At 35.3% G+C, this 24,758-nt stretch overlaps 1 protein-coding gene across 8 annotated transcripts; it reads left to right on the forward strand.

The window, feature by feature from the left end:
* The first annotated feature begins 6,841 nt into the window (after positions 1 to 6,841).
* LOC140860289 (uncharacterized) lies at positions 6,842 to 21,924 on the forward strand. Of its 8 annotated transcripts, none has more exons than XM_073263226.1 (19): positions 6,842 to 7,297; positions 7,614 to 7,882; positions 8,468 to 8,553; positions 8,635 to 8,706; positions 8,826 to 8,888; positions 9,646 to 9,855; positions 10,591 to 11,214; positions 11,302 to 12,057; positions 13,002 to 13,286; positions 16,259 to 16,414; positions 16,853 to 17,050; positions 17,138 to 17,286; positions 17,552 to 17,981; positions 18,327 to 18,596; positions 18,671 to 19,463; positions 19,578 to 19,636; positions 19,939 to 20,382; positions 21,039 to 21,077; positions 21,549 to 21,924. In XM_073263226.1, exons 1-19 carry the CDS (start codon positions 6,948 to 6,950, stop codon positions 21,717 to 21,719), a joined length of 5,424 nt encoding a protein of 1,807 aa, XP_073119327.1. In that variant the 5' UTR covers positions 6,842 to 6,947; the 3' UTR covers positions 21,720 to 21,924. The 8 variants fall into 8 exon arrangements, with proteins under 8 accessions (XP_073119327.1, XP_073119328.1, XP_073119325.1 ...); XM_073263227.1 differs by having other exon boundaries at positions 8,474 to 8,553; XM_073263224.1 differs by having other exon boundaries at positions 8,468 to 8,706.
* Positions 21,925 to 24,758: the final 2,834 nt, after the last annotated feature.

Genomic DNA, 24,758 nt, shown 5'->3' on the forward strand with positions numbered 1-24,758 from the left:
GATAACCTTGTTTATGTTTTAAGGCTTTGTAGTGATCTATTTGTATCCATTGTATAGCATGATAGATGTTGATATGATTTGGATCATGTATGAAAACATTAGGAGTTGATGCTTGGATGGAAATGCATGAAGAATAGTTTTTGACAGCAGCTGAGCACTTTTTTTTCTGGTGCAGTAGCCTGCGCACGGGCGAGCTAGTACTCGCGCGCGCGCGAGCCAGCCCTTGAGACTTCGGGCTCATTGGCCGGCGCGCGCGCGAGCGGTGATGCCCGCGCGTGCGCAGGGCAATCCAATTTAAAAAAAAAATTTATTCTTTTGTTTAGACATTGATTGTTGTCTATTATTGTTGATTAATGTTTATTGAGAGATTAGAACTCGGGTCGTCACATTTATACTATTGAGTATATTTTTTTCGGACATTCTATCATGTGATATGTTGACATTCGTTGAGACTTATTCAAATCTAGAAGCACGATTTAAAAAAATTCATAATAGATTTCTAAATCGAAATAATATTAAAACAAACGTAAAAAACTATACTATGTGTGAATGTCAGTATTCTAAATCTTTATACTATTGAGTAGTTTTTTTTCGGACATTCTATCACTTGATATGTTGACATTCGTTGAGAATTATTATTCAAATCTAGAAGCACGATAAAAAAAAAATCCGAATAGATGTCTAAATCGAAATAATATTGGAACTAACGAAAACATCTATACTGTGTTTGAATGTTAGTATTATAAATCTTTAGACTATTGAGTAGATTTTTTTCAAACATTCTATCATGTGATATGTTGACATTCGTTGAGATTTATTCAAATCTAGAAGCACGATCCAAAAAAATTCCGAATAGATGTCTAAATTGAAATAATATTGTAACTAACATAAAAAGCTATACTATGTGTGAATGTTAGTATTGTAAATCTTTAGACTATTGAGTATATTTTTTCGGACATTCTATCACGTGATATGTTGACATTCGTTAAGACTTATTCAAATCTAGAAGCACGATCCAAAAAAAATCCGAATAGATGTCTAAATCGAAATAATATTGGAACTAACGTAAAAAGTTATACTGTGTGTGAATGTTAGTATTCTAAATATTTAGACTATTGATTAGATTTTTTTTCGGACATTCTATCACATGATATGTTGACATTCGTTGAGACTTATTCAAATCTAGGAGCACGATCCAAAAAAAATCATAATAAATGTCTAAATCGAAATAATATTGGAACAAACGTAAAAAACTATACTATGTGTGAATGTTAGTATTCTAAATCTTTAGACTATTGAGTAGATTTTTTCGGACATTCTATCCCGTGACATGTTGACATTCATTGAGAATTATTCAAATCTAGAAGCACGATCCAAAAAAAATCCGAATAGATGTCTAAATCGAAATAATATTGGAACTAACGTAAAAAGCTATACCGTGTGAATGTTAGAATTCTAAATATTTAGACTATTGAGTAGATTTTTTTTTCAGAAATTCTATCACGTGATATGTTGACATTTGTTGAGAATTATCCCAATCAAGGAGCACGATCCAAAAAAAATCATAATAGATGTCTAAATCGAAATAATATTGGAACAAACGTAAAAAGCTATACTATGTCTGAATGTTAGTATTTTAAATCTTTAGACTTTTGGGTAGATTTTTTTGACATTCTATCACGTGATATGTTGACATTCTTTGAGACTTATTCAAATCTAGAAGCACGATCCAAAAACAATCCGAATAGATGTCTAAATCGAAATAATATTGGAAGAAACGTAAAAAGCTATACTGTGGATGAATGTTAGTATTCTAAATATTTAAACTATTGAGTAGGTTTTTTTCGGACATTCTATCACGTGATATGTTGACATTCGTTGAGACTTATTTAAATCTAGAAGCACGATCCAAAAAAATCCGATTAGATGTCAAAAAAGAAATAATATTGGAACTAACGTAAAAAGCTATACTATGTGTGAATGTTAGTATTCTAAATCTTTAGACTATTGAGTAGATATTTTCGGACATTCTATTACGTGATATGTTGACATTTGTTGAGACTTATTCAAATCTAGAAGCACGATACAAAAAAAATCCGAATAGATGTCTAAATCGAAATAATATTGGAACTAACGTAAAAAGCTATACTGTGTGTTAATGTTAGTATTCTAAATCTTTAGACTATTGCGTAGATTTTTTTCGGACATTCTATGACGTGATATGTTGACATTCGTTGAGACTTATTCAAATCTAGGAGCACGATCCAAAAAAATTCATAATAGATTTCTAAATCGAAATAATATTGGAACAAACGTAAAAAACTATACTATGTGTGAATGTCAGTATTCTAACTCTTTAGACTATTGAGTAGTTTTTTTTCGGACATTCTATTACTTGATATGTTGAAATTCGTTGAGACTTATTCAAGTCTAGAAGCACGATAAAAAAAAATCCGAATAGATGTCTAAATCGATAATATTGGAACTAACGTAAACATCTATACTGTGTGTGATGTTAGTATTTTAAATCTTTAGACTATTGAGTAGATTTTTTCGAACATTCTATCACGTGATATGTTGACATTCGTTGAAATTTATTCAAATCTAGAAGCACGATCCAAAAAAAATCCGAATAGATGTCTAAATTGAAATAATATTGTAACTAACGTAAAAGGCTATACTATGTGTGAATGTTAGTATTCTAAATCTTTAGACTATTGAGTAGATTTTTTCGGACATTCTATCACGTGATATGTTGACATTCGTTGAGACTCATTCAAATCTAGAAGCACGATAAAAAAAATCCGAATAGATGTCTAAATCGAAATTATATTGGAACTAACGTAAAAAGTTATACTGTGTGTTAATGTTAGTATTCTAAATCTTTAGACTATTAAGTAGATTTTTGTCGAACATTCTATCACGTGCTATGTTGAAACTCGTTGAGACTTATTCAAATCTATGAGCACGATCCAAAAAAAATCATAATATATTTCTAAATCGAAATAATATTGAAATAAACGTAAAAAACTATACTTTGTGTGAATGTTAGTATTTTAAATCTTTAGACTTTTGGGTAGATTTTTTTTGGACACTCTATCACGTGATATGTTGACATTCGTTGAGACTTTTTCAAATCGAGAAGCACGATCCAAAAACAATCCTAATAGATGTCTAAATCGAAATAATATTGGAACAAACGTAAAAATCTATAATGTGGGTGAATGTTTGTATTCTAAATCTTTAAACTATTGAGTAGGTTTATTTTGGACATTCTATCACGTGATATGTTGACATTCGTTGAGACTTATTCAAATCTAGAATACGATCCAAAAAAATCCGAATAGATGTCTAAATCGAAATAATATTGGAACTAACGTAAAAAGCTATACTATATGTGAATGTTAGTATTCTAAATCTTTAGACTATTGAGTAGATTTTTTTCGGACATTCTATTACTTGATATATTGACATTTGTTGAGACTTATTGTAGGGACCCGGTTGCTAATCTCAATCTCAATCTAATTTTAATCGTCAAAATCGGATTTAATAAAATCAATTAAATCAAGTAAAAAAAATAATTTTTTTTAAAATTCCATCGCCTCGCGCGCGCGAGTTTACTATCTTGCGGTCGCGCAGGCTAACATGTCCAGCAGCCAGGATGGGCGCTCGCGCTCGCCCGAGGAGGCACCTCGCGCGGGCGCAAGCGCTCACATCCAGCAGCATGATCAAGGGATTCGCTCGAGCGAGATGCAAATCCGCTCGAGCGAGAGGCTATGATTCAGAAATGCATTTCCGTGCCCTGTTGCTGAACCAAGCTCATAAAAAACATTTTGCTGTCAAACTCAAACTCAAGAGGAAAGATTCAATTCATATCAAGTCTAATATATTTATTCAAAGACTAAGCATGAATCTCAACATGCAATATCTCGATACAAAATAAATTGTACAAACTCAAAGCCTCTAAATTCACAATACCATGTAACTAAGTTCAAGATACAATATGACAACAACTAATCGACAAAAACCGAGTCTCCACTTTAATCTCTCAATCTCTGTTCTTCTCGACCCTGTTCTTGTCCCACCTATTGCCATGCACACATACAAAAACATAGCAATAGTCGGATAACTCCGGTGAGAAATATAATTTCCAGTACAAGCTACACATGCATCAACAAATACAATATCAAAATCATGATAAAGAATAAATAAAAGATATTGCATGTAGTTCAAAACAGTTTTTCAAATCATTCTATCTATCATTTCAAATCATTATATCATAATCTCATTCATTCAAATCAAAACACAACATAAAACAATGCATGTGTTTAAAAATCAGGTATACATATCTCGGTTCTTAAGTTGGGATCCCGAGGACTAGATCACGTAACGTACCACCAACTCTCCCGATCGAGGTGGAGCTACGTCTCTTCATCCTCTAGACTTTGAAGCCACTATAAAGATTATTCGGCAATAGGGTACGTCAACAACCTAAGCCACTCAATTATAGTCCCTCAAAACTTCTATACGAATTGAACACTTCAGTCCGTCTCGACTTCTAGATTTCGAGATATATAGATGATGTTTTGACGATGATATGTAGTTGGTTGAGTTGCTTTGATGATGTTTTATTGTTGGGAATCTACGAGTTGCGTCGTTATGCCGCCGGATTTACGATTCTTGAGTTTTGCATCTCGCTGAGCCTATGGTTTGAGCTATGAGTTTAAAAGTAATATGAGCAGAATTTCACTTCATTTTCAGACTTGGATTGAAGCTAGAAGACTTAGACATTCCAAATTTCTCACCAAGAAGAGTGTGATCAAAGGATTGTAGTGATTTCTACATTGAAGATGAAAGAGCACTTGAGCAGAATTTTAGAAGGTGCACTTGAGCAGATTGTTATGAGTTCTTGTATGCTTGAAGTTTGGCTCGACTTGAACACGTCAAACCGAGAATGAGGTAAAAAGTTGATATCAATTGAAATGGGGCTTGTATACTCGAGATTGCTATGATCCTCGAGTCCCTAAAATCACATACTTGCTTGTTTTTAAATTCTGAATTGAACTACATGAATTTGATATTAGTTGACATCTATTTGATGAACTTGATGATATGATTTGAGTGAGTTGATTAGTTGATAGCATGGTAGTGCTTATTGGTTGAAGTACTTGATGAATTGCATGATATTGCTTGTTAAATGACGTATGATGAATTGTTTAGTTGATAGATATCACTTAAATCCATTCATGACTTTGAATATATATCTAAGTGATTGAAATGAGGTTCCAACTAATGATGGCTCAAATTTGATATGATTTATTTGATATGATTTTAAATGAATGCTTTCTTGATTTATATTTGCATTCATCTTGAGCCTACTTTTTTGATTTGAAAAAGGACTGAAGCGTCCAGAAGTCGAAACGGATCGAAGTGTCCAATTCGATATAGACGATTTGAGGAACTATAATTGAGTGGCTTAGGTGGTTGAGATAGCCTATCGCCCGAATACTCTTTATAGTGGCTTCAAAGTCTACAGGATGAAGGGACGTAGCCCCACCTCGATCGGGAAAGTTGGTGGTACGTTACGTGATCTAGTCATCGGGATCCCAACCGAAGAACCAAGATAGGAAAACCTGATTTTAAACACATGCATTGTTTTATGTTGTGTTTTGATTTGAGATAAAGATATGTTGATATGAGCAATTGAGATGATGGTTATATGATTTGAAACCTATTTCGAAATACATGCAATGTATATTACTTATGCTTTATCATGATCTTGATATTGTATCTGTTGTTGCATGTTTATGTCGCTTTTACTGGGAAATATATTTCTCACCGGAGTTATCCGGCTATTGCTATGTCTTGTATGTGTGCATGGCAATAGGTGGGACAAGAACATGGCCGAGAAGAATTGAGCTTGAGAGAATATAAGTGGTGATCCGGGTTTAAGACTAGACATTGCTGTCAAGAGTTTGATGTTAACAAATTGATCTAGTTAGATTGTATTGTATGCTATGATTCTAGTGTACTCATGTTTAGTAGACTGGAGAAGATGATTTTGATTGTAATATATATGAGATGTTATGTTCAACTTGATTTATTGTATGCTCTTTAGTTGAACTATGGAGATGGTATAGATATTATACTATGTTGAATTAAAGAAAGCATGACTAAGTTAACATAGTGATTAAATGATGATTTAGCATGTTGAATTGCATGTCTAGAATTGAAAGCATGTTTACAACTTCTCTTAGAGGTAATATGAGGTGTATGCATGTTGAGTTCATGTAAAAATACCATTTGACAGCAAAAGAGGAGCATGTTACCTTGAGCCAGCAGATTTCACGCCACGGCGCGAGAATTCCCACGCCATGGCGAGCATTTTCGCTTGAAAAACCAAAATTCCAGAACTTCTCACGCCATGGCGTGACTTTTTCACGCTATGGCGCAAACACTATTCATCCGGGATTTTTTTTTTTTGAGATTCTTTTTTACTTCGATGAGATTATCATTGTTTGTATGTTATGAATTGAGAGATTAGCACCCGGGTCCCCACAATATTTGATTTGTTTGATAGATTATATTTTATTTGATTTGATTGATTAAATTTTATATAAAAATGTTAAATTATCATTTTGTTTTTTTAAAAATAAATAAAATATGAATAATATTATTTATAAGGGTAATATAATAATTTAAATTTAATGATTTGATTAATGTAAGATAAATAATTAATTATTTAATTGATATAAAATAAATAATTAATAGATAAATAAATAAATAATATAAAAAAAAGAATGTGAAATGTCATTAATTATTAATAGATCGAAAAGAACGTTACCTAATAGGATAGTTCGTGGAATCGATTCGAACCCTAGACCTAATCGAAACCCAAGTCTGGTGTCGTCGATTCCCCGCCAAAAACAGAAAACCACTGAATCCAGATGGATTCTGTCGTCAACTTGGCACTGCAAGAGATTTGCTGCGAAGGTGCCGATGGGCTTGACCTACGAAGTCTGTGGCCCAAGCTCCGCCCTTCCCTCGCCGCCACCGGCCTTCCCTTGTGCCCCAACGTCAAGCGGATCGTTTGGGAGAATCTCGTGGAGGTCCCAGGACTCCAATTCGGGACGGCTGAGCATGTGATCAAGTCTTCTGTTGAAGAGTGCGAGCATGTGAAAATTTTTGCTCCTGAAGCATTGAGGAAGTGTTTTCTAGGAATATACGAGATTGAAGCGTCCGAATATAGTCTGTCCGATACTCAGCGTCGCATTCTCGAACGCCTCGCTGCTGCCAGGTTACTTTCCATCTACTTATTAGCTATTGCTTTTGGTGAATATATATATAAGTTTTTCCACAAAACCCATTCTTGATACACGGAGGAACCGGTATGATGACAAGTCATTTTTAGTTCTCTTAAAAAGGGAGTTTTTCTCTGGCCTTTTGTTTATACTTCTTGCAACCGTGCAATTGAGAGGATGAGTGCGAGGAACTTTCTGCATTCAGTGATTTTGCATTCAATTGTGAAGTATGTGGTCATAAGCGTGTTTCAGCTTTCAACAATGAACCTAAAACGTTGGCATAACTGAGTGTTACGATCTATGTATGTTCAGGAAAAATGGGATTGCCCAAAATGATCTTACCAAGCAATTGCGCATTCCAGCCAACAATTTATTCTACCAGTTGAAGAAGCTTGAAACCCAAGGATTGATTGTGAGGCAGCCTACTTGTATTCGGAAGAAAGAGGCAGCCAACAATGGAGAACCGAAAAATGATTCCATAGTTACCACAAATATGCTATATTTATATCGTTATGGGAAGCATTTAAGTTCTCAGCAGAGGCTTGAGATCACCAAAGAGGATAACCCCTTGGTGGACAAAGGTAGGGGTGAGCAATATTTCGGTTAAACCGGATTAACCGACCGAACCGAATGAATTCAGAAATTCGGAAATTCGGTTTTAGTGTTAGAAAATTTCGGTTAAATCGGTTAATTCGGTTCGGTTTTCGGTTTTCTTCAAAAAATTCGGTTAATTTGGTTAACCGAATTATAAATAATTAAATTTTGAATTTTTTTTATTAGGGTTTACATATAATTTATAATATATTTTTAATGTGTTTATATTTAATATTGTACTTAATTTTTGTTATTTTAATTTTTTTAAGCTTAATGTGTTTTATTATGATAAAAATATCATATTTCAATCATTAATTTTATAAAATTTTATATTTTTTAATTTATTTTTTGAAAAAAATCGGTTAATTCGGTGACAGACCGAATTAACCGATTTTAATTCGGTTAAATCGGTTTTAGCATAAATTCGGTTCGATTCGGTTAGCCTAAAAATAATTTGGTTAATTCGGTTTCGGTTAATTCGGATCGGTTTTTGACCGAATTAACCGAATACTTACCCCTAGACAGAGGGGTTGCGGATGCTCTTGCTGAAACTAATGACTATTTTGGTGAAGATATAGCTAAAGGTGATGTACGTGTGAAAAACTTTTTACCTGCACTGAAAACTATATGTGATAAACTAGAAATGGCTGAAGAAAAGGTCAGTATGTCTTGGGGTTTCAATTGCATTATGTGGTTCTGTTCACACAACATTCTAATAATGAAGTTTTTGGTGGTAAAGGTTCTAGTTGTCTCAGATCTGAAGCGAGATCTTGGTTATCGAGGGACTTCTGGCCACCGATCTTGGAGAAATGTAATCTTATTTTGTTCATCCTGCAATGATTTCTATTTTCTGTAAACTGCATGATCTTGTTCTCTGTTAGACACTTAATTGCTCGTAAGTTGATGATTTAACATGGATTATGTTGTTAGATATGCCACAGGTTGAAAGTTGCACAAGTTGTAGAAGAATTTTGTCCTACGGTGAATGATAAGGTATGCTTACTGGAGTTGCGACTTTGATGATTTGATATAATTCATTGGCAAAAAAGGTGAATGAGAATAATTAATCTTCTGATCCTTCCGGACCTCAGAGTGGTGGAAGCGTGGAACCTTTCTTGTGATCCTTCCATACCTCAGAGTGGTGGAAGCGTGGGACCTTTTGCCTTCCTTTTTCTTTAGTTCTTTCTTTCTTAATTTTTTGTTGGTAGCCGAAAAATTAAGTTATTTGTAGAAAGATGAGAACGAGCTACTTGTGGCAGCTGTTTGTGTTCCTTCAATGTAGTCAGTTTTCTGATGGAATTTTTGTGGCTAGGGTGCTCTCTGCACGATCATAGTTTGTATATAACATGAATTTTGCCCAATAGCTTGATGTATGAAATATTGCAGCCTGTCACCCTGTGAATAATATTTTGTCTGTAAAATAAAATTCTTAACCTTTAAAATGATTTAGAGAGAAGCAAAAGTATGTTAAAGTGTCGTCTTTTCTTAGTTTGTTTGGCTAGTCATTGTTCCATTTTCATTCAATTTAAGATTTGAATTTAGTTTGCTGGTAAAGTATGCCTTAAGAAGTATCTCGTTTACTGGGGAACACTGGAAGAGTGTTATTAAATTCTATGGAGACCCTACATTACAGCAAAAAATAGGCATTTCAGTTTTCTCGTGCTTTATGAATGCTTCCCCAATTTATCGATTCCTGGGAATTCATACCAATTTTGTAACTGTTTGCACACATACTTCTTTTAATGTGCAGGTGGTCTGTTTGCGTCTACTTCAAAGTTTTTCACCATCAAATTTTGACCCAAAATTCCAAGGATGCAGACAAAATGATAATGACACGGAACAGTCAATGACTTTGGTGAAAAGAGGACAAATTACAGAGCAAGTAGTAGAGCTTCCCATATTGCGTCAAGTATATGACATGATTGATTCTGAAGGATCAAAAGGATTGACCAATACCGAAGTAAGTGTGCCTGTTTGCAGCCAAGAATAAAACAAAGTTCAATCAAGGCTGATCACTTGATCAACTTTTTTGTACTTCCTAACTCTGGTTGCTGCTGTATATACTTCTGTCTTTATTTCTTCGTTCAGATTGAAAGTTGTGCCCATGGCCTTACCCCTAAACATGAACAAGTCTGCTGCTTCATTCTATGCATACTTGAACTCTTCTACTTGATACTTGTTGCTACTTATTCTTAAATGACCTTTAGATTTATGATTATGCATAATTTCCTACCTTCAAAAATTCAATTCAGAAACATAATCACCCTGGAGTCTATTGCTTGGTTTTTTTGTGAAGACAATTCATTTGGATCTTGACAAATACAAATTCCTGTACCTACTGACTTGGAAAGATCTATGTACTTCTTGTCTGACTCCATTTGTGAGGTGGTTGCCTCAGTTGTTATTCTGGAGTGCCCCTGCAACTGCTGATAGAACTAGTGTTTTTATTTTCTTTTTTATTTTTTATTTTTTTTATTTTAAATGTACATACTGGATGTGTGGTAATTTCTTGAACAATAGAGCTGCTATATGATTATTAACCTGTACAGTTATTATTACATGAATATTTGTAATTCTACATGCTCTACACAATTATTTTCTTAAAAAATAATTAATTTCACATTTTCAGTGGTTTTCTACCATGCATCAATTACTAAGCATTCAGTGATGTCATTTTAAATTTATGATTAAGCAGGTGTGTAGAAAGCTTGGACTATGCGGTAAAGAGTACCACAGGCGAATTTTTAACAAAATGTTTACTAGGTTTGGATTCCATTTACAGGCAGAAAGCCATGACCGAGGTGTAGTGTACAGAGTTCGGACAGCTGGTAACTTTAATCCTGAATCATCTAAACTTGAATCGTCCAGCATTGCTCCCATTGCAAAGGACCTAGTTCATCTGGAAGCCATCGAGTCTAATTCACAAAGACTGAATCTTGACTTTCACGAGAACTTGTCTCAGACTTTGCAGGTGGTGGATAATTCATCTTCCATGAGAAATTTTAGTTATATTAATGATAGTGAAGATGTAGCAGTTATAACAGAACCTTCAAATGGCATGACTGTGAGTGGTGAAGGCGAGAGTATGCAGCTTTCAGTACGGAATCCACAGCATCCTGATATGGAGCCAAGCAATGCAGTTTCTGATGAGAAACTACAGCTGGTGGTCAGTGATTCAGGAACAAACAATGCCATTCAAGAAACAAGTCTTCCTGCTGTTGTATCTTGTCGTAGGCGCAGATCAAGTCTAAATTATCCGTGTCTTACAGTTGGTGCAATCAACTCACAGAGAGAGCAGCGGATACTCCAAATGTTGCAGGTTGCCTCGCTATCTTAAATCTTGTTGATATGTTAATCAATCATTTGGCTCTTTCAATGAAATCATTCAAATTTTACTTACGAGCAGGAGGAGAAGTTCTTGATAAAACCTGAGCTACACAGACGTCTTGAGAGTCTTGAGAAGGAAAAACCTACAGTGATGGATAGGAAGACCTTGGAACGTAGTCTAATCAAACTTCAACGAGAAGGAGATTGTAAATGCATGCGTGTGAGTGTTCCTGCAGTGACAAATTATGGTCGAAGACGGACAATTGACGTGGTCCTACACCCATCTGTTTATAGTTCGTTGCCTGAGTTATCAGGTCAGATTCATGATAAACAGAGGGATTTTGAAAGTCAACTGCGTAAACCATCAAATTTTCATCAGAAGAAGGGCCAATCAGTTCCCATGTTGGACAATGTGCAGAGAATTCCAAATCACATAAGAATAGATGTTCAATCAGAGAGATCTGAGGCAATGCGTGCAAATGGGTTTGTTCTGGCAAAAATGGTTCGGACGAAGCTTCTACATATATTTATTTGGGGTTGGGTCTGCAGTTTCCCTGGTTGGAACCATGCTTTCTTGTCCAGAAATCAAGCTCACGACCTGAAAAATCCACATAACACTTATAAGTTGTTCGATTTAGACAGAGCAATAAAATCCATGCCGCTTAAATTGTTTCTACAAGTTGTAGGGTCTGCTCAAAAGCTCGAGGATATGGTTGAGAAATGTAGAAGTGGTTTCCGGCTTTCTGATCTCCCTATGAACGAGTACAAAGGCCTCGTGGATACTCGGGCAATTGGACGATTGTCATTGTTAATTGATATCTTAAGGCGTTTGAAGGTACACTAGATAAGTCTTCCTGCTCATTGCATTCTTATTCATTGTTCTTACTCGGGCAATTTGACGATTTCATGTTTATTTTATTAAAGCACTGTTTTGTAATTCTTACTGGTCATTGCCTTATTCATTGTTTGAGGCGAAGTTTTCGGTGCTATAGCACTTGTGTCCCTGGGTTAAAAGGGTCCCTTGGCCCCCTACTGCCTCTGCATCTTCTCACATTTCTCTAGAATTTCGTCCATATATCCTTCTAAACTAGCAAAAGTAGACAGCGATAATTTTTTTTAAAAGTTAGACATTCACAAACATCAGCCAATTTCCACTCATTCTTTTTTCTAGAGAAAGAGAAAAACCAAATATGCTCTTTGATAACATTCATAATTGATATCAATAATAGCGTGCTTATGGTCTTTTCACCATAGCTATATATTGTTGGCTGTGATTATCCGCATGAAATTATTGCTTGTGCACTATGTGGTATGAACAGTTGGGTTAATGGATGCTCAAAATATTTTAATAGATTGGGTTGTGTTTCACGCATGAATCTGTGTTCACATACTGACATGCACCTCGAGATAAGCTCATGGAGGCTGTTTAGGAGGAATAGGCTGGGGAGAACCAGTTAGTAAACACTGTCTTGAATTGTTTGAATTAGGGATGGGGGCTGTTTAGGTTAGATATAGTCTCTCCATATTTACTTTAATAGTCTTTACTCAGCTACGATTTGCTATTATTTAATTGGAATTTCAAGATGTTGCTACCTTTACTTATTATTAAACAACAAAACAATATCTAGAAAACATTCATATTCATCCCTCAGTAATCTGTTGATTGTTGATGAACTAAAATATATCCAATCTTGTGGAATAAGTTTTTTCAGTTTCTAATTTATTGATTTTGTTCAAAATCCAGTATGGTAATTCCATCTAAATGTGAATCTTTGACAGCTGATTCGCCTAGTAAGTAATGGCCAGGCACAATATGGAGACGGAAGCGGCTTTCATACCACTCTTACTCATGCACTGGAATTTAAACCTTACATCGAGGAACCTGTCTCAGAAATTGCATCGTCTGGTTTCCTTTTTCCTGATCTTCGCCCTCAAATCAGACACGACTTTGTTCTTTCAACCAAAAAAACTGTCGATGAATACTGGGACACTTTGGAGTATTGTTATGCCGCAGTTGAAGCGAGAGCTGCTTTGCATGCATTTCCTGGGTCTGCCGTTCAGGAGGTGTGATGCCATAACCTCTTCTTTTTCTCCCGTTTGATCTTTATTTCCTTTTTTGTACTAACTCATGAATAATTGCTTATTTTGTATGCTTATTGATGGGTTAACTTAGCGTGCCGTTTACTTGTTCCCCGTCTTTTAGGATGAAGCACAACATTATTTCTGTATGTAGAATGTACTGAGTATTTTATTAATAATTTTTTCCCATATGAATATCGCTGCATACCGACTATTAAGCATTTAGAAGAATGTTTTAATAATCGTATGGATCATGAAAAAACTTGTCATTGAAGTAAAATTATGTCCAATATCACGTAATTCTTATCATCTTCCATGAACAACATAGTTGAGAAGGTGATGCATTTTCTTAAGCTTTGATTTAATACTTAAGTTTATAGCAAGCCATTGATAGAGGATGTGATTGCTGATTTCAATTTCCTGAATACAACCCACACAAGCTTAAAATAAGATAACTACTGGATATTTACTTGAAGTCATGCAGCAAAGCCACCTAAGCTTAAATGACTTTTCAGATACTTGTTTGTTTGACCGAGTTTCTTCATCTTAGTCCCAAGTCTAATGAAATCTCTTTTCTAGCAGGGTAAAATGTAGCTTTCCCTTTTTCTTCTTGAGGTACACATCACAGCTGAACAAATTCAATTTACCTTGTATTTACCTACCTAGTACGTAGGTTGTGCACAAACTGATGAGCCATGTAGTGAAGCCTTTGATGCCTGATCAAATTATTAGTTTGTTTGAGATCCCCTTTTTTACTTGGGTCCCGCATCTTAGAGACCGATACAATCTATTATCATGCAGTTAAGAAATAGTACCCTTTGTTGGGGTACTCATTTATTATATCTCGGGGTTATGGATGTAAACTGAAACCAGGTGCCCTTGTCCGGTTGAGCACACTCTGATTAACCAAGCCGTTATACATGGGATGTCATGCCCCGCTCCCGGAGCCAGTGATACTGGGGTTGCTTTCAAATAAAATTCGAAAACAACAAGTCTCTTAGTACAGAATTTAACTAAAACCAGTTTATTTAATAAATAAACTCCATAATAAATTTTCTGTACAACTCCAAAATTCCCAGAAAATGGAATAAAATTGCGGAATCGTCTTACAACTTAAAAATCGGAATAATAACGATAAAAACAAAAAAACTCTCTTCATCACCATCTCCAAAACATGTCTTGTTCTTTCTCCTCTATTTTTCTTCGTTACCATTTGGGAGGAAAGTAAGGGGTGAGTGATATGGTCATCACTCAGCAAGTGGGGGTCGATCGAACATACGAACACTTTAAAATATACATACACATATATTCTCTACAAAATTCAAACTTGGCTTAAAAAACATAACATAATTCGTAGACATATTCATAGCATAGCATAAATGTCTTATCATGACATAACATAAGTTATCACAGCTTTCCATGGCTCATGATAACATAACTCGACTTATCATATGTAACGTGACTTGACATGACACTGAAATTCATCTCCTTATTCATGGTTAACTGATCCGTCACTTATATGTAATCCCAGGTGAGGTCATGGAACGGTTATTATTACCCACCGCATCAGGGCCTTAACTTATTGGTTCGGAAAATTCCTTTCCACTCCTAATTCAAATCATAACAGTGCCGTAAAAATATTTGTAACGAAACGAATTCATGTCGAATCAAGAGAAAATATTTAACAAAATTTAAAAATATTATGAACGATCGAATTTTAAAACATACTTATTATTTTAAAACACAGCCCACTTACCGAAAATTCAGTTGACTTGCGGAAAAGTCAACGACATATTGAACCGTTGGATCAAAGTAAAATTTTGTTTCAAAAGGACGTTATCTAAATTGTGAATGGTAGAGATCTGGTTTCGAAGTCGTTTGAATCCCTTTCTAGACCACGAACATAAGCTTCTTTCCCGAGTGGAATATGTGCAGAAATTCTTGCAAAAATCGTGGACAAAGTTTTAGCCGTTGGATTGGACTGAAATTTGAACTGCACATTGATAACATCTTGTGCTACATTCTGAACGGTGGAGATCAGATTCCGATCTCTTTAGAATCGGAAATAAGTTCTGGACATAGTGCTGCTTTTTCGAACTTAAGAAAATCTCTGCAGCGTTTCGCCTCCTTTCCCCTCTTGTCTCACTCAAAATTTGAGAAAACTTGTGATGTGATTTTTCTGAGGGTTTGAGATTCTATTTATAGCCACCAATAGTAGTCAAGATCAACTAGGATACTTAGGTTTCAAAATTTGAATAGGACTCTATCTTCAAGATTTGATTCCTTCTAGATCTCAGATATATGTCCAATCTACTTATTTTGCATATATTTTATCTGGATATGCAAACTTCAAGAATCCTATATTGTTGATATTAATTTATCTTGGTACAATCAACTTCAAGATAATCAAGAAAAATCAAGATTTCATTATCTTGCAACCTTTGTAAATCCGGGGTTTCACATGGGAGGTTTTGTTGTTGATACTAGAAAGCCTCAATACCCGCTGTTTTTAAACCTGGCTAACATGGCATGCCCTACCCAGACTGATTCTCTAGTAGCTTGTATTTTTTTACCTTTTAATAGTTACGCTATTTGAAAACTTTTGTACATGAAAAAGAAAATACTTTCTGTCATGTTTAAACAAATTGCTAATTTTGGCCCTACTGGCCAGTTGCGCCCCCAATTACATCTGAGACAGATTTCAATCTTGACCTTGTATAAAATTAGCTCATGGCATTACCTAGAATATTTGTTGGTTTTTATAGTTTTTTTTCTTTTCTTGTGATTATAGGTGCTCTCAGTTTTCTTACTACATTATTTGATTGATCATATAATTCGAATATTAGTGCGAAGTTCAATTTATTAACCTGTAACATGTGGTGGATCTGCGTATTTGATTTCATTTTGTATCTTTAAATACAGTCTTTTTATTCAAGCGAGTGATGATACTTTTCTAGGTATTTCATTCTCGATCATGGTCATCTGTACGAGTAATGACAGCTGGTCAGCGAGCTGAACTTCTCAAGTGTGTGGCAAAAGATTACTCAAACAGAAGACTTTCATTCACCGAGTGTGAAAAGATTGCTAAGGATCTTGATTTGACTCTGGAGCAGGTTTGTTCGCCCACCAGTATTAAATACTTAATAATTTTCACCACCCTACTTTGGGGTGCTTGATAGGAAATTTAAGATCATTGACCTGTTTGATCTTAGAACAAATATGCTGATTGTCATTGCTCTCTGTTGAAAGTGGGAACTACTATTTTCTCTCATTCACAATATTTCTACCTAAAGTTTCAATTTGACATCATTGAATTTAACAGTTTCTAATATTTCGTTCTCAATGCTGATCACTTGATCTGATGTTTATTAAAAGATAAATACCATGAGATTTATGTTTCTCTAACCAGGAAAGCTAAAAACATGTTTTAAAATGTTCATCGATCATTCAAATCAGAGTAATGGTACTCTACTGATGGGAAAAGGTAATTTATGATATCTGAGGGTGTTCCAGGCATCGGCGGTGACATAATAAAATAAATAATTATGCAGGTGCTTCGAGTCCATTATGACAAGAAAGTACGCTGCCTTACTAGATTCCAGAAAGCTTTGGATGCCGAAGGACATGAGATGAAGCTAATTAAACACAAAGCTATTCTTCCTTCACGTAAAGAAAAAAATCAATCTGACAGAGCCTCCTCAAAGCTGTTAAAACCCACTACTGCAGATGGACAATCAAGTTTACAGATGGTCAACCAACTAAATTCTTATAATCAAGTAACTGAAAAACTGCTTTTTGTGTTCACCACTTATGAAAATTATGATTTTTGTTTTCAGAATTATGATACTGGCAACAATTTAGAGGATTCAGAGGAGCCAGATTTAATTGAAAAAGATGATGATGCCAGTATGTGCATTTACAAGTGTGCCTTGTCAAGTTTGAAGCAGCGTAAGAGAAAGTTTTCATGGACAGAAGAAGCTGATAGGTGATGCTAATTCATAATTTTTTCCATGGATATAATATATTAGCTCTAGCTCGAAGCAATTTATCATTCTCTAATTTCTGTTGCATGGAAAGGATAGGAAATTGTTTTGTTCCGAGTACCCAATTCATGGAATATTAGTGAATGCCTTATACTCAATTGTTCTACCTTTTCAGTGTACCATATACTTTATTTCATTCAGGTAGCCATTATTGGTAATCTTTTGGTATGATAATCTCATACTTTCATGTGGATCAATTATTGGCAGACAGTTGGTCATTGAATATGCAAGACATCGAGCTGCTCTTGGGGCAAAATTTAACCACGTAAATTGGGTATTGATTCCTAATCTGCCAGCACTTCCAGTTACCTGCAAAAGAAGAATGACATTGCTGAAAACTTCTGATTCTTCGAGAAAAGCTTTGATGAAATTATGCAATTTGCTTACGGAACGTTATTCTGAATACCTCAAGCAATATCAGGACAAGTCGTTGAAGTACAGAGATTCCGAAATGATGGTGCGGGATTATGCATCTGTAGAAGATGGTGAACGTTCTTCTGTTTTAGAGTCCTGGAAATGGGATGATTTTGATGCAAATAATATCAAGGTAGCACTAGACAATGTTTTGAGGCACAAAAGAATGGTGAAAGTGCAGAGTGTCAAAGAGGTTTTTGTTGAGCAAGATTACATGGAAGATGTAAGTTGCAAATTTTCCATTGTTGCTAACCCTAACCCATCTTTTGTAGGTATCTTACAACAACCCTTTACTTTTTTAAGTGAGCTGAAATATTGATGATTGGTACCCTAACCTCTGTGCTTACAATAACTAGGAAAAATTCGGTTGTCTTCTTTTTGGTTATGAACGCATTTATTGGGTGATTCTTTACCTCTTTCTGTTTTGAGCTGTGTGCTCATATTGGTTCTTGTAGGGATTTATGGGTTGCATATATTGTGTCGTTTTCTTCTAGAAAAACAACTCTTCTTTCCATCATTTGTGCTACTTTTACGAAATTGGTTTGACCCGTCAGCGTGTCATGACTAGGGAGTCAAGGATTGGATTAAAGCTTCTGGTAGAAAGTTGGGCTCTAGTCATCAGGCCAGGAAGTACGTAAAGGTTTCAAATGGCTCAAAAGTTAGTAGACAGATACATGAATCATCTGCAATTGCAAATGCTGCCGAGCTATTTAAGCTAATTTTTCTAAGCACCTCGACAGCTCCTGAAGTGCCCGCTTTACTTGCGGAAACATTACGGCATTATTCTGAGCATGATATTTTTGCTGCTTTTAACTACTTGAGAGAGAAGAAACTCATGGTAAAAGACTAGTTTTGTCTTTTGCCTGTGCATATTACTTTTTTAATCCCGCTGATTGTTTTCTTTAATGGCAGATTGGAGGCAACTGTAACAAGCCCTTCGTACTTTCACAGCATTTCCTTCATAGTATTTATTTATCTCCATTTCCCATGGACACTGGAAAAAGAGCTTCTAAGTTTGCTAACTGGCTTCATGAAAGAGAAAAGGATCTGATGCAGGAGGGCCTTGAAGTTCCAGAAGATCTACAATGTGGTGAAGTTCTCAACTTATGTGCTAGAGTCTCTTTGGGTGAACTGTCTGTTACCCCTTGCTTACCCGCTGAGGGTGTCGGTGAGGCAGAAGACAACAGAACTTCCAAACATAAACTTGATATTGGGGAGCTTCCTGGTGGAAGCCTATCTAAGAAATCAAAAACTTCATTTGTTGGGGAGGGTGAGATCATCTCACGCCGAGAAAAAGGTTTTCTGGGTATTAAATTACATTTGCTACGTGAAACGATCCCGAGATTAGACTTTATTGAATCATTTAAAGATGACACATGTGCCTACTCTCTTTTTGGTACACAAAATCAGAGCATTGCCCCATCTGTCGCGGATATTGACTGTATATCATCACATTCTGATATAGAAGATCACGTGAGAGAAATATTTGACTCTAGTAGATCCATCCACCTCGCGATTGATGGGCGTGAATCACCATGGGAAGCTATGGCAAGTTTTGCTGAAAATTTGGTGCCTTCATGCGCTGATGATGTAAAAAACTTGTTCCTTCATCCCGAGTCATTCAAAATTCTTTATTTAGCCATTCAGAAGTCTGGTGACCAAGGCTTGAGTATGAAAGAGATTTCCCGTGTCCTCAATATTCAAGGTATGCAAGTATTGCATATTATTCATTTTTGTACAAGTCTGAGTTTGTCTTCACTTTAGTAACTTCTATAAATGCATAAGTTTCATGACATTGATGATATCAACTTTTTCTCAGATGAACGAGTGTTGGAAATTATGGTTGAGGTGCTAGAAGTATTTGGGCGAGCTTTGAAGGTTGGTTTATTGATTAATCATTATTCTTGATTGTTGCTAGCACAAGTTCTTTTACAGGTTTCAAGCTAGTTCATAAGTTCTTTCATAATGTACGGACTATTGTTCATTAATATCTTACCACAAGATATGATCATAAATCAACACAGACCACCAAAATCATCTTTTTGGTTATTCAAAATTTGGTCTTTTAGTTAGATTCAAAGAAAAAAAATTATTCTTTTAGTTTTCTTTTCTATGGGCAGGGATGGTTTGTGGTTGTAGAGGACCTAACCTTATTTTGTTTCTTATTACTCTGAATTTAGGTCAATGGTTATGACTGCGTTCATGTAGTTGATTCGTTACATCGTTCAAAGTACTTCTTGACCTCTGTTGCTGAAATACATCATGATTTTACTCGCCTTCGAGTTCAAAAGAGTAAACTTGAGAAGGAACATATGGCAATTGATGCTGTACATCATATAGATGATGTTGTTGCGTCAGAGAATGTGAATGACATGAATATCGATGAAGTGCACAGGGTCACTATTTTAAATCAATCTGAAGATGTTGTGGACCACCATACTGAAATTCTTAGTGAGGATAAAATTACAAGTTACAAGTGTTTTGAAAGTTCTCCGCCTAAAACGAAGGAATGTAGGCCCTTGTTACCTTGGATGAATGGAGATGGTAGCGTAAATGAACTTGTGTATAAGGGACTTGCACGTCGTGTTCTTGGTATTGTGATGCAAAATCCAGGGATATTAGAGGTAATTTTCTTTGTAGATAAGGCATTACTTTCTTATTGACTGGCATTTGGGGCGTCATTACGCCATTCTGCTTGTGCTATGTATTAGCTTAAAAGTTGCAGTCAAACTGCCAGTCTAAAATATTGGGAACCTATCCTTTTTAGGTTATGAGCAATGGTTGTGTGGTGTATGATCCTAGATAATTTTTTGTACAGGATGTCATCCTTTGCCCTAGTTTGTGATTTCCTACACTTGTTTTTTCATGTGAACTTATTCTTTCAAGTTGTCTGATAAATCTCTTTTACAGCCACATATTTCTATTGTTTTATCAACATTAATGAACCAAAATAAGAACAGAATGATGAAATATTATTCTGTGCAAGGAATAAACTTCCTTCCCTTGCAAAGCTAGTCTGACTCACAAAAACAAAAAACGAAATGACTCCCCCCTCTTTCTTCTTCCTCACATTTTATTCAGCGACCGTGTCTAGTTTCTTCCTAGACTTGAGTCTCTCGGGCTTGTATTTCTTAGCTTGTTTGAATCTGGGCCCAACAACAATTTGGGCCTTAACAAACTCCTTGTGCCCTCACTTGATCTTTTATTGGTTATCGGTGATGCTATGTGGTATGCGGAATCTTGAAGCACTAATTCTTATTTTTACATCTTTTTTTTACAGGTTAGTATCATAAAGCAGATGCATTGTTTGAATCCTCAGGTACATACCCTTATTTTGTTTGAAGCAATGATGAAATACTTCTAGGGAATCAACTTGTTTCACCCTTGCTAAATTTTGATTTATATTTTGAATTCCCAAGAGTGTCATTTCATTTTTTTGTTCATTATATTCAGCTTTCAGTTTCTTAAAGAATATGCACTAGGGGTTTCATTCTATCATCCCAGTTTTTTTTTTTTTTTTTTTGAAAATCTATCATCTCTGTTTTGAAAGGACTAAATTGATTTTATCAGTGTAGAAAAGGTTTACAAAAATGAAATTTATTTTCATTTTGTTACTAATTATTTTGAGTTGGATTTAATGCAATGTTATGTCAACAAATTTTCCCTGGCTATTTCTTGAAGATTCTAGTTTTGCCTGGATAGATTTATGATCAACGAATATGTAGATACTTCATCTACAGAGGTGACACCTTGTAATTGCAGCTAATTTGCAAAATTTCATTCGTTTCAGAGCTGCAGGAAATTGTTAGAGATACTGATGATGGATGACCACATATTTACGCGCGAAACGCGCCAGGCATCATCAAATCAGCCCCCTTCTATTCTTGGCAGCCTGCTTGGAGATTGCTTCACAAAATTGAAGAATTTCTTCGCCAATCCAGCTAGCTCCTACTTATTGTGAACCTGTAAGAAGGAAAGGCTCTACTGGGATTCCATCTGTAGAGATTGTTCATATGAGCCAGTGAAAATTAAATTTTATTACCGTCCATTTAAAAACGATGATTTCACAAGATAATTTAATTTAGCGACTGTTCACTGACATGAGTATTAAATTGCAACATTGAATTCCCATGAAAATGATCTTTTGTTATAAAAGTTGCAGATTGTTCTTAGTTAGAAATTACGTCATATCATCTTCTGACTCAAACTGAATGCACCTCACAGGAAAGTAGGAAGTATGCAACATTAATGTCATTCCATTTAGAAAAATGGATTAGAGGTGCATAATTAAGCAAAATCAAAAGCCTTCTATCATTTGGCTTTTTTTTTTTTTTTTTTGGCAAAGAAAGGCGGCCTGGTATTCGTTTAAGGCCTTAGAACCATTGTTTAATGTTTTGCATCACCGGAGGTACATCTTCTCACACACATGTATGATGTATCTCACATCAAATTTGATTATTCTGACAGATCGTCCTTATACCCTGTGTTTAATGCTATGGGAAAATATAAATAGTAAGAATCTTTTGCCCGCTGTTGGATTATACATCAAATTTGATTATTCTGACAGATTGTCCTTATACCCTGTGTTTAATGCTATGGGAAAATATAAATAGTTAGAATCTTTTGCCCAATGTTGGATTTTAAGGGAGTGTTTGCAAAAGATTATGCTTTTGTAAAAGTTATTAAATTTATATATTATAAAAAAGTTAAGAAAAATCAAAAGTTTGTAGTGTTTGAAAACAAATGTGAAAATCTAAAAATCAAAGTTGGATAGTGTTTGATAAATAAGTGATTGTTTTTATTAGAATCACTTTTGGAAAATCATAATCATCATATGATTAGCTTTTGGATTTCAATTAAGTTAAACATAAGCTAACACATAATTTGAGTTTAAAAAACATACAAAAGTGATTTTTTAAGCCAAAATTTAACAATCATTTTTTTAGTGATTGCAAACACTCCCTAAGTCCCTCCTCCCTCCTTCTACCCTCTAGTGTTTTTCATTCTTTACAGTCTACTTTGTTAAAATGTCAACCTTATATGTTTTTTTTCCCTTTTCTAGGTTTGTTTCTTGCCTTTCGGTTTATTTTTGTGACTAAATTTACTAATTTAGTATACACGTATATGATGTTGCATATGAATATATGATACAGGGGATACTACTGCTAAAATTGATCCAACTTTTTTAGCGGGCCCAGTTAGTGTGACTTACCACACAACTTTGGTAGGTTGCAGTTTCTCTCTGATTTTCAGTTAAGTTTTCCAAACTCTCCTATCAATGTGGGCAAACCCCAATCTCCATCTAAGACTTCTAACTTTTTCCATCTTATTGATTTGATGCAATGACCTTTGACTCCATATAATGATTTCTGTCAGAAGAGTGTAAATCTCATATATTCCTCAACGTATGTACACTTGTTTATATAATTATAGGGAGAAATACTAAAAAAAAAATAATATAAATTATGGATTCATATCTACACATTTCATAATCTATAGCAATTTACGATTCATACAATCTTCTAATTATATAATTGATCTGATCGTGATCTCCAGCATGATCTCCAACACTCCCCATCAAGCTGGTAGATATGGATCTTCCATTCCCAGCTTGGAAATCATGACTTGAAAGGCTGGATTGTTCAGACCTTTAGTGAGCACATCAGCGAGCTGACCATTAGTAGGTACATACGGTGTACAAATAAGTCCACTATCAACCTTCTCCTTAATGAAGTGTCTATCCACTTCTACATGTTTCGTCCTATCATGCTGCACTGGATTGTGGGCAATATTAATAGCATATTTATTATCACATAAAAGTTTCATAGGTCCTTCCCACTTGATTTGAAGATCATCAAGAATTATCTTGATCCACAATACTTCACATATCCCCAAGGCCATTGCCCGAAATTCTGCTTCGACACTTGATCGTGCTACCACATTTTGTTTCTTGCTTCTCCATGTCACCAAATTCCCCCCTAGGAAATTGCAATATCCTGATGTAGATCTCCCATCCACAGGTGATCCTGCATAATCTGCATCGGTATATGCTTTGATGCTCAATCCAATATTTCTTTTATACAAAACACCCTTGCCAGGACTTGTCTTTAGATAATGTAGTATCCGATGGACTGCTCGTAGGTGTTCTTCTCTTGGATCATGCATAAATTGACTCACAACACTCACTGCATATGCAATATCCGGTCTCGTATGAGAAAGGTATATAAGCTTCCCTACCAGCTTTTGATACACTTCTTTATGACCACGGGGTCTTCAGTGAATTCTCCAACCTTCTGATTAACATCGATTGGTGTATGGGCTGGTTTGCAATTCAACAACCCTGTCTCCTTAAATAAATCTGTGACATATTTCTGCTGTGAAATAAAGATTCCTTTGCTAGAATGTGCCACTTCAATTCCAAGAAAATATTTCAGCCTCCCAAGCTCCTTACTTCAAATTCTTTTGTCAGGCATTTTCTTAGAATCTGTTTTTCGTTTTCATCATTCCCAGTCATGATTATGTTGTCAACATACACTAGGAGGATTGTGACTCCCCCTGAGCTTGAGTGTTTGAAGAAGAGTGTGTGATCTCCTTGACTTTGTTTGTACCCTGTAAGCATTACTTGGGTAAATCTTCCAAACCAAGCTCTTGGTGATTGTTTGAGTCCATAGAGAGCCTTTTTAAGTCTGCAAAATTTATTATCCCTTTCACTGCCCTTAAATCCTGGTGGTATCTCCATGTATATCTCTTCATTTAAGGTGCCGTGTAGGAAAGCGTTCTTCACATCAAATTGATTTAAGTTCCAGTTAAAGTTGGCATCAAGAGAGAGTAAGATCCTCACTGTATTCATCTTGGCAACTGGGAAAAAAGTCTCATGATAATCCACTCCATAAGTCTGTGTGTATTCTTTCGCAACAAGTCTGGCTTTGTACCTTTCTAAGGATCCATCAGAGTTGCATTTCAATGTATACACCCATTTGCAGCCTACAATATTTTTTCA

Source organism: Henckelia pumila, chromosome 4 (genome assembly GCF_033568475.1).
Source record: "Henckelia pumila isolate YLH828 chromosome 4, ASM3356847v2, whole genome shotgun sequence".
Classification (NCBI taxonomy): Eukaryota; Viridiplantae; Streptophyta; class Magnoliopsida; order Lamiales; family Gesneriaceae; genus Henckelia; species Henckelia pumila.

What these genes read in the sequence shown, in the direction of transcription:
- LOC140860289 (XM_073263224.1), top strand. Translation starts at nt 6,948, where the DNA reads ATGGATTCTGTCGTCAACTTGGCACTGCAAGAGATTTGCTGCGAAGGT. An exon ending in CTGGGTCTGCCGTTCAGGAG is followed by an intron (nt 13,287 to 16,258) that starts GTGTGATGCCAT and finishes ATACTTTTCTAG; the next exon opens with GTATTTCATTCTCGATCATG. An exon ending in AGCAAGATTACATGGAAGAT is followed by an intron (nt 17,982 to 18,326) that starts GTAAGTTGCAAA and finishes TGTCATGACTAG; the next exon opens with GGAGTCAAGGATTGGATTAA.